The 11,171-nt window shown below is 34.0% G+C and overlaps 1 protein-coding gene across 1 annotated transcript; it reads left to right on the forward strand.

Moving 5' to 3' along the window:
* The first annotated feature begins 4,023 nt into the window (after positions 1-4,023).
* Positions 4,024-10,706, forward strand: LOC148949341 (uncharacterized). The gene is made up of 2 exons (XM_089092926.1): positions 4,024-4,172; positions 10,355-10,706. The coding sequence occupies exons 1-2, from the start codon at positions 4,093-4,095 to the stop codon at positions 10,653-10,655; spliced, it is 381 nt and encodes a 126-aa protein (XP_088949052.1). The 5' UTR covers positions 4,024-4,092; the 3' UTR covers positions 10,656-10,706.
* Positions 10,707-11,171: the final 465 nt, after the last annotated feature.

The raw sequence follows: 11,171 nt of genomic DNA on the forward strand, positions 1-11,171 counted from the left end.
TTTTCTTAAAAATAGGACAAAATACAAGGACAACAAACAATAGTTAATGCAAGAAGAGTGAACTCGGTCGCTATTTGCTACTAGGGAATTGGAAGTATAAATATCCAATTTTCAATATGTAGTATTTTTATCTCGACAAAGTATTAATTTCTGGACTTAAATATTGTAGTGTTTAGTCCTTTAAAGATGGGATTGCGAAAATATAAAAAAAAAGTTAGTTGGATTTCAGAAAAAAAAAAAATTGTTTGAGGAAGCCATATTTATAACTTGTGAAAATTTCGATATCCATTGCAAAACTCATCTGACTGTAAAATATTGGGTCAAACACCAATAAGTCCACTTATTCTGAAGGGGTTATGAAATTGAATAATTAATTTCAAGTCGCATAATAAATGAGAAGAATAACTTTTGAGATGTTTTAAGAATTTTGCGTAGAACCTGAAAACCAAGTATATGTTCGTCTCAATGCGCTATTTATACTTGCCAGACAATTTGGAATTTTGTGAAGCATGCACATGAATTAGTCCGAAAATTTCACCAGTAAATTTTCCAGTCTATTTCTGCATCACATATTTCTACTGATATTAAAACTACTCTGATTAATGACCATGCATGAGTGTAAATACCTTCATGAAAAAAACTAATAATTTCATACCCAATAAACTTATGAGTAATGTGTCGATAAAAGAGATAAATATTTGTGTACGAATGTATATTTAAATAACAATCCTTTAGACCCTGCCCAGAAACACAAGAAATCCATAATGACGAATTCCGTCAGGCTTAACTTTGAAAATGTCTATACCCTGCATGCACCAGAATTTTACTGAATATTCAAAATGTACGCTTTAATCCAAATTTTTAGTTGAAAAATTGAGAAACTGAATCCAACAGTGAAAAACTGAGAAAAAATTACAAACCTCCATGCAATTAACCCACTAGCTATTGTCAATTGAAACCGAACAGAAATTGTTTTCCAAAAAAAAACTTTTCAAAAATAAATGAAAAAGGTGTATTAAAACCTAATACGAGAATACATGAAGTCATATAATAAGTAAAACTTTGTGTGAACCGACATTGCTATGGTTAGATAAATGAAACCCGAAACGAGAAGAACTTAAAAGGAATAATAAGCTCAAAATTGAAAATAAAAGATACTAGCATGGATAAATTGGCGACACCTATAACGAACAAAAATTTAAATGAATATTCAAGCCAACTTTTAAACAAAAAAAAGATTACCGCAAATAAGAGTGGGACCACCAGTCCCTTTATCCCTCCGAAGGCCAGAGCGTCTGTTACGCTTAATCAATCTTAATTAATCAATATAGTTTTACTAGTCTAAAAATACTACATCAGTATCCTTACTTTCAACTTCATCCTTTTTTAAAATTTCCCTTCAATTGCATAAAAATGCAGCTGGCAAATCATTTGTATATTCATTACTTTAAAGTGTTGTTTAAAAACTAAACAAATTGATTCAAAAATTACCAATGTCCAGTTTTAAAAGTTCTATTTAAAGCGTAATCTTTATGTTTAAGGTAATTTCTGTTCATTTTTAGTTAGACTTATTAGACCACTTCATTAATCCTCAGTTTTAGTTTAAATACGGGTTTTTACTTTTTGTTGAAAAATGTTTTTAGAAAAATATTTCTTTAAATTAATTAATATAAACAAACATCCAAGAAAAAGTAACTATAGCTCAGGTTCCGAGTCAAACCCAATAATCGATGAAAAATCTCTTTCTGAATCTCCTTTCTTTTTCGACTAGTATTTTTGGCCTCACAATATGCCTCTTATTATTCTTAGAGCTACCTTTGTGCATAGATGTTTCAACAATGCTGGTTCTCTGGACTCCAGGTTCCTATCAAGGCGTAAATGAATTATTTCTTGCAAAAGACACTCTTTTCAGAAGTTTATGATGTTTGGGAATACTCAGGCCCAGTGCTCCCTATTACATTCAACTGTAAGGAGTCCCCAGTCCTTTTAGCTGTGATAGGCAAGCAGGCAGTATTTCCTTGATTTATAATTTAGATCTGTGCTTGAATTTGGCTATAGCGCTTATGGGTAGGTTTGAGCTATATCCTTGAACTGACGAATGAAAGAAGCCCTTGACGAGACCTTTCGGACGAGCCGTATCCATTATGTCTGTGTTTACTGGAAGATTATTGACAATATTGATCTCAATTGTATATTATGCGTGCTTTTAGCACATACATTAAATTAATCCAACCGCTATTGATCTTTTTCTCCAATGTCATTTTGATGTGCTTTCCTCAACAGCCAATTTCCAACTAAAAACGTTCTGACCCATCCTAGCTTTGCATATGTTTCAAGCCAGAGGGTGAAAGTGGGGTAAATGTTAATCAACAGAAATAAAAGAGAACTTTTATTTCTTTACAAATAAAAACTAAATTACCATTATCGCCTATAGAAATGAAACTCTGGAATACACTAAGCTTAATAAATGCTATTATTTGTTGCGAATTTTGACTTGATCACTATAATCCAAGACCTACAAGAGCAAGGGTGCCAATTAGGGGGGGGGGGGGGAGGGGCATTAAAACCTCTATTTTGAAAAACTTTTCTTTCGATACTCCTATTAAGAAATTCATGTTTTTGGAATTGAATTGAAAAAAAAGTGATCCACCTCTCTGCCTCTTCCTAGATTTTTGAGATATATTTTTCGCCCCCCTCTACATTTCCGTGAATTTGCTCCACTGTGCGTGAGTCGGAAACGTGAAAACACAAAAAATATCGGGGAGAAATAAATTTAAATAAAACCTATGATTCTTAGATATGTCAGTTTATTCTAAAAGTCTGCTTTGAACTTATCGCACTTTTGATTCTTCAAATTCTACATTTCTTAGGCTTCAGAACTTTTTTTTTTAAACGCCTAAATTTCTGGAAAAAAATCTGAGAAATCAGATTGATAAAAATTTACATCTTGTGGGGTATAGACTTTTGATGTTGATTTTTTCATTCGGCAATTCGTAGCCTAGAATTTGCCTGACCGAGAATTTGACTTTTTGTTCGAAAGATTCGTGTGAAAACTGAACCAAATAAAACTGAACCAAGGCCAGGGAAAGGGGTAGCTTTCCCTCTGGATACGCTAATGTGTAAAAATATTGTCAAATCTACAAAATAAGCAAAGATGTTGAATGGACCGACACTGTGGCATGATCTCGGAAATTCAATATATCAACAAAATAGAAAATTTCTGTTTTTAAAATCTATTTTTTAAGTAAGAATTGCAATTTAATATATTTCTGAACAGAATCTCTGTGTGCTGCTACATTTGGGGGATTTAGTATTTTGAAAGTTTAAGGTGGAGAAATAAAATTTTCTTGACTTTCTTTGCTCAACAATTCTCAAGCTGGAATTTGGATGAACCATTTTTCTTCGATAGATCCATATGAAAACTGCACGAAAGTATAATAAGCCTAGATAAGGGAATTAGTTATCCCGTGGATCCCATGCTTTGCTTTAGTGTTGTTAAATGTTAAAACTGAGTCCAATATGTTGAACGAACACCAGACGACATTATAGTATACAACTGTAATGGAAAGCTCATGAGGGTTCCTCTATGGGCCATTAAGTAGCATAGATGTTTCTTTTACTGAGATTTTGCACAGCAATAAAATATTATATATGGTCCTAAGAAATTTTACTTTATTAAGAATAATAACTTAACACGTTAATGAATGGAACGTGCAGTAAATTAAATCATATTCGGACAATAGTAGATATAGGATTTTGAAAAGGGAGAGTGAACGGAATAGAATTTTGCTGACTTTCTTTGCTCGACAACTCCAAGGGCTAGAATTTGGATGGATTTTTTTTCTTCGACGGACCTGTATGAAAATTGCACGAAAGTAAATTGATCCCAGTTATGCTATCCCCCGGATCTGATGCTGTGCTAAAACGTTACCATAGCTAAAAATTATACACATCTTTAGAATAGACGCTGTACCATGGAATGTTCTGCAAATAGAATTGAAAACCTACTAGGATTCCTATGTATCTTTAAGGAGCAAAAGTGTTTTTTATGGACATTCAGTATAGTGATAAAAAATATTTTTTCCTTGTAGCATGTTATTGAAAATAACTCTGGTTCCCATAAACAGTCTTTTCGTAAAGGAAGTTTTGAAAGCATCAATATGGGATTCAAAGTAAGTTTTTTTGCGTCAACTCATCTTCTGCAAGGTTATCACAGGGTGACCTTGTAAACTTAACATAATACGTGCAAGTCCATAATTATTTTTGCAACAATGATTGATTCTTTCACTGCCAATCGTTTTTCTTTAACGATGTTTTATTGGTTCTTCAATACTTTAAAAATAAAGAATGGATAATATAGTGTGCTTTTATTAAGATTATTGACTACCACCATACTTTCTCCGAAAGTAAATATTTTGATTATTATTTAATACTCGATTATTAATGGAAATAACAAAAAAAATAATACAGGGACACACACTTCTTGTAGTCAGTGGTGCTGCAAATATTACTAATTGAAAGACTATAGGGCAGTGGTTCCTAACGATTTCAGGCCATGCCCCACCAAGGCATTTCTAAAATTCTGATGCCCTCCTCATCGTAATTATATTTTTTAGGTACTAGGGCACTATATGGGCCTTTACAAGGAAACCAGTCATGAAAAACCCGTTTTTGACGGGTTAACCGCTATAGAGTAATAATTGATAGCGTGGTTTTCATTGGGTATACGATATTTAAACTGTTGTTTTTTTTGGGGTTTAGGGGGGGGGGTAAGGTACCGAGGTTAGGTTACGTATTTAATATATGCTATGCTTTATCCCCCCCCCCTCCCCTAATGTACAAATATATAGCCCAAATTTTGTTTATAAACTATTATGTATTCATCCTATTTAATTTTATTTCATTAGCATTAACCAAACTTGACTTTTTAGAAAGGCCCATATAGTGCCCAAGGACCATTTTTTTATTCAAAGTTTTGCTTGCATTCACCTGAAGGAAGCTTAAAAGACCATTAACCTGGTGTCTATTTTTAGTTCGTCCTCTAGGCTTTTTTATATTAATGGAAAATATTGTCTGAACACAACACTTTTTATAGGTTCCATTGCCACTGAATCCTCGGTAAATGAACCCCCCTTGCTACTGGACCTTCGTGAATCTGACCACATGTGCAATTGAACCCCCGTGTTACTGAACCTCCGTGTAACTGATCCCCCATGCAACTGAACCCTCGTGCAATTAGACCCTCAAGCAACTCAAAACCCATTTAATTGAGCCCTCGTGCAACTAAGCCTGGTAAAACGTGACTCTCGTGCAACTACACCCGATCCTTCTCAACCCTTATTCATCTCAACCTCCGTGTAATTCAGTCCTTGTGGAGCCCATTTGTTTAAATCCTCACTCTGCTCACCTTTTGTGTAATTCAACCCTCATTTAACTCAATCCTCATTCAACTCAAACCCCGCTTAACCCAAAGCTATGTGACTCAACTCCAATTCAATTCAACCACATTGAGCTCAATCCTCCTCAAATCAATAAGATAACTACAAAATGTAATTCATCCTGTTTTGTCTGAGGTGACAAAAGCTTACTCGATCGAAATGGTCTTTATTTGTTGGCTAATTCTGTTGTGTCTTTTCTTTTATACTGCTTCCATGTAAAACTGCCCCCTCCCCCCTCTAAAAAACAGCAATTTATCCTTCTGTCCTATATACTTGGAAATTAGCAGAGCTTTTTATGTCCAACGCCTGAACACACTTGAAGCCTGTGGTAGCAGCAATAGCTGTACCCTAGTACAGAGAAAGGCCATAGTAGCAAAAATCTTGAAAGACCCATTAAAAAAAAAATGCTATATCATAAGGAAAACTTGTCGTTGATGTAGATTCAGGAATGGTAGCTGTTATTTAAGTCAAGAGTAAAATTTTATTTCGGAAAAAATTTCCAAGAACTTTTAAAAAGAGAAACACTGATAAGTTTCCCAGTTCTGTTATATTTCTCCAGTACTGATAGGCACTAGAATATCGTAAGTACTGTCCCCGTAGCCACTTTAAGGACACATATAGGGAAATTAACACAGGGAAAATAGCATGTGTTTGTTGGTTATGATTTTTGTTTGTTGATTGATGATTGTTAATTGATGATTGTTGGTTACGTTTGTTGGATGTTTGTTGTTTGATGTTTGTTCGTTATGTTGTTTGATGTTTGATGGTTATGAGTGTTGGTTGTGTTGTTTGTTGGTTATGTTTGATTGTTATGTTATGTTGTTTGATGGTTATGTTGTTTCTTGGTTATGTTATGTTGATGCTGTTTTATGGTTATGTTGTTTGATGTTTGTTGGTTATGTGATTTGATGGTTATGTTTGTTGTTGTTTGTTGGTTATGTTGTTTGATGGTTATGTTGTTTGATGGTTACGCTGTTTGATGGTTATGATGTTTGTTATGTTATGTTGTTTGATTGTTATGTTATGTTGTTTGATTCTATGATTATGTTGATGTTATGTTGTTCGATGGTTATGTTGTTTCTTGGCTATGTTATGTGATTTTTTGTTTGTTGGTTGTTGTTTGATGGTTATGTTGGTTATTTTATGATGATAATATTTGTTGGTTATGTGATTTGATGGTTATGTTGGTTATATTGCTTGTTAGTTATGTTTGTTGGTTATGTTGGTTATGTTGTTTGATGGTTATGTTGTTTGCTGATAATGTTTGATGCTTATATTGTTGCTTTGGATATATTTGAAAATAAATGCTGCTACTAGTCAATGCCACCTCTTGTTTCTAGGCAACAAACCCCTGTGTATTTCTGTGAGAGCCCTGTTTCTAGGTGAAATTCCCAGATGTTTCAAGTTCATTTTGGAATTTTTTTCGTTGAAATGTAAGACTAGGAATATTTTTGTACTGGTTTATCTTGTCACAGTTACATTCTGTAGATATTTTAAAGTTTATTTTGGAATTTTTTTGTTGAAATGTAAGACTTGGAATATTTTTGTACTGTTGCGTCAGGGTTAACATTGCCAGTGTTACATTCTGTCGATGTTTCAAAGTTCATTTTGGAATTTTTTCCTTGAAATGTAAGGCTTGGAATATTTTTTTAAGGGTTTACCTTGTCACTCCTACATTCTGTTAACGTTTAATAGTTCATTTCAGGATTTTTTTGTTGAATTGTAACACTTGGAATATTTTCGTTAACGAATAAATCCAAAAATGAACTTTTAAACATCAAGAGAGTGTAAGAGTGACAATGAAAATCAAAACACAACAGTACAAAATATTTAAAGTCATACATGTCAACGAAAAAAAATCCAAAATGAACTTTGAAACATCAAGAGAGTGTTATCTGTGACAAGGTAAATCATGACATGACACTACAAAAATATTCCAAGTCTTACATTCCAAGGAAGAAACTCCAAAAGAAATGTTGAAAAATCAACTGAATGTAGCAGTGACAAGGTAAACCAGGAGACAACAGTACAAAAAATATTCCAAGTCTTACATTTCGACGAAAAAATTCCAAACTGAAATTTGAAACATCTACAGAATGTGACGGTGACCAGACACAACGCCACAAAAATATTCCAAGTGCTACATTTCAATGACAAAACCCAAAATGAACTTTGAAACATCGACAGAATGTAATAATGACAAGGTAACCCACGACACAACGGTATAAAAATATTCCAAGTCTTACTTTTCAACGAAAATTTTTTAAAATGAAGTATGAAGCATCAGAGTGTAACAGTGACAAGATAAAATATGACATAACATTTCAAAAATATTCCAAGTCTTACATTTCAACGAAAAAATTCTAAAATAAACTTTGAAACATCTACAGAATGGAACAGTGACAAGACACACCACTTTGAAAATATTCCAAGCGTTACATTTCGACGAAAAAATCCCGAAAGGAAAAAGAAAACAACATTACGAACAAAAAACTTAACCAACAAACAACAACAAACATAACAATCAAATCACATAACCAACAAACATCAAAAAACATAACCATCAAACAGCATCAACATAACATAACAAAGAAACAACATAACCATCAAACAATATAACAGAAAAATCAAACATAACCGACAAACAACATAACAAACACTCATAACCATCAAACATCAAACAACATAACCAACATCCATCAAACATCCAACAAACATAACCAACAATCATCAATCAACAATCGTCAATCAACAACCAAGAATCATAACCATCAAACAACAATCATAACCAACAAACATATGTTAATTTCCCTGTGTTAATTTCCCTATGTGGGTCCTTAAAGTGCCTACGGGGATACTACTATCGTAGAGAGCTATTTAATGTTATTTGAAATCTAGTATTCACATTTACACGCTTTTCATAATTTCCTAGAGATAATACACTCATAAAATGCCTTATGGTACCAGTATCCAATTTTAGTGTCATTTCTGGAGTGTACTGCCTTGAAACCACAAAAGATTTACTACTGAAATCTCCGTGATCGCAAGGCACTAGTGTTTAAAATCCCCCTCTTGAATACTCCCCAACACAGTCACCTTTGCAAGTGGAAAGCAAAAGAAAATTTGAAAAAAAAACAACTACCAAGTGAGAAAAAAAAATATCCGAATACAGAGCTGATTCGTTAATGATAGGAGATATTTATTTTCATTTTAGCACTAAAATTAATTTCGAAACAAATTTTCGGAAATTACGAAAAACTGCTTGATACCCGGACGTGTTTTCTTTTTCTTTCTCTAAGAAATTAGTTGCAATAATGGATCTGTCGGTTCTTTGTCTTTGGTCCAAATCAGTTTAGCTTCCCCAAAGGGGTAATATAAGTTAAAAACTCTGAACGAAGCAAGAAGTATATTTTGAGCTTCTAATCAGCATTATTTCAAACCTATTCTTAGGCCTTGGGCGGAGTTCAGCGAAACAAGGCGTACTTTAAATATGGGTGATTTACATAAGGGTTAAGTAAAAAAAGGGTGGATTTAAACAGGGTCCAGTTGAACTAGGGTTTAGCTAAATGGGGTTGATTTGCACGTGGGCTGAGTTGGACTGGGCCCAGTTAAGCGGGAGTTCAGTTGCACGACAGTTCAGTCTAATAGGGTTGAGTTACACCTGGGTTAATTTGTACAGGGGTCAAGTTGCACGAGGGTTCCGTTAAATAGGGTTGAGTTGCACGTGAGTCCAGTTGAACGAGGGTCAAGTTGCACGAGGGTTCAGTTAAATGGGGTTGAGTTGCATGGAAGCTCAGCTACATGTGTTCAGTTATGCGTACGCCCCTTTTATACAATGTATGACGTCATTACAACACTATAATGTTTTTTGTACTCTTTAAATACATTTGAATGTGATGCCATTCCCATTAAAAATGTATTTTTTTTTAATAAATGCTCTAAAGTACAGCCAGCCTAAGAGTGCACGTCCTGCCCATGAACCACCAAAATATTGCCATGCCACACCGGTGGGGCGACAGTCCCACATTGGGGATCACGACTCTAGAGCCTAAGCTAAGTGACAATGTTCAATCTCCATTTGAAGTACATAACCGGGGTGGAGAACGTGGTCCACCGGTTTCGTTTGCATAACCCTCCAGTATCACTATTTTGGACCAAAAGCAGCTAAAAAATGAAATCAGGGCCGTAAAACTTGAAAAACGTATCAACGGATAAATTTTCTCGGGCTCGTACGCTTTCATGGGTATCACTAAACTTAATGAATCTTGTATATTTGGAATCAGCATAATAAACAGATTCTTTGATATATTTATTAATTCAAATTCTTTTTTTAAGAGTTTTGGTTACTATTGAGCCGTGTTGCTCCTTACCTTACGTTCGTTACCACGAACTGTCTAATTTTTATATATGTTTTGAACGTATAAAAATCTACGCTGTATAATAAGACTCGTTGCAAAAGCTATTGGTTTTAAATAGAGCCTCATACAAGTACCTATCAGACAAATTAATTATAATTTTTTTGGACATGTAATTTTCTTATTTTTTACAGAAATTTCCTCAGAAACCATGCAAAACAAGCAAGGAAGTATCCAAGGGAGGAGGGGTTAGGAGGTCCCCCTCACCCTCCCTAAATGTTTGTCTGGCTCGTAAAAACGTAACAAAAATGAATATAAGAAAATTGTTGATGAGTTTCTTAAGATTTTTTGTAACCCCACCCCGAAAAAATCCTGGATACGTTCTTGAAGCCAGCGTATGTTTTTTTTTCATTTTTATTGTCTGATTTTCATTAGACTACAAAAGGTATTCTCCTTTTGTAATTTTGTTTTTTGTTTTGTATCCAATGTATTTAAACAAGTTGATAATAGAAGAGATTCAAACAAATATCTATAGTATAACAACTGCCTCTTTTTATTTAGGTATTTGTACTTCTCAGTCTTTTTGCTGTTGCTTTTGCTTCAGAGGAAGCTGCCAAAGAAGAAGGAAAAGATTACGGAGAACCTGCATTCAATGTTTACCCTGCAAGCTATGATTATGGTATACAAGCCGATTACAGATACAGAAACGACTATGCCGATGTCCCATATTATTGTCCAGCCATACATAAATGTTTTGACGGATACCAACTTAGAAAACTGTACATTTCTTGTCCAGTCCTGTACAGATTCGATTGTAGTCGTGGCAAAGGATATCATGGAAGACCAGGGGAGAGACCTGTGAAAAAATTCGTATAATTTTGTTGCTTACTGGATTAAACAAATGCAAATTTAAGCGCCTTTAGTTTTATAAGAAGCTAGCCCAAAAGAGTCAAATAGCTATCAAAATAGCTAGTAACCATGCGTGATTTATTTAGTATACACGTTTATTATGAATTGTATCGCCTAGTTATGTCCCAATTATGACCTATTTGTTATCGCCTGAGTAATTCTAGCTAGTAAGCAGTAGGTGATAAGTAAGTGGACGTAAGTAGGCGATAGAGTAAATTTTATCGCCTGAGTAATCATAACTGATCGATTAATATTCCTTTTGAAATTTCACTAGAATAAAAATGATAATTTTTGTAATAAATTAAATCCAAATCTATCTCAACAGATTCAGCCCGCAGAATTCAGGTTGGGATTTATCTTTGGAATTATCTTTAAGAAAATATGCTTTTAAGTCGCTCAGGTAAAAATCATTTTATGTGTGCTAAGTCGGATTGATTCAAGGCACATGCTCTGTATGTTCTGAACGAAT

This window comes from Artemia sp. Qi Xiang Cuo, chromosome 8 (assembly GCF_049724085.1).
Source record: "Artemia sp. Qi Xiang Cuo chromosome 8, ASM4972408v1, whole genome shotgun sequence".
NCBI lineage: Eukaryota > Metazoa > Arthropoda > Branchiopoda > Anostraca > Artemiidae > Artemia > Artemia sp. Qi Xiang Cuo.

What these genes read in the sequence shown, in the direction of transcription:
- LOC148949341 (XM_089092926.1), top strand. Translation starts at nt 4,093, where the DNA reads ATGTTATTGAAAATAACTCTGGTTCCCATAAACAGTCTTTTCGTAAAG. An exon ending in GCATCAATATGGGATTCAAA is followed by an intron (nt 4,173 to 10,354) that starts GTAAGTTTTTTT and finishes CTTTTTATTTAG; the next exon opens with GTATTTGTACTTCTCAGTCT.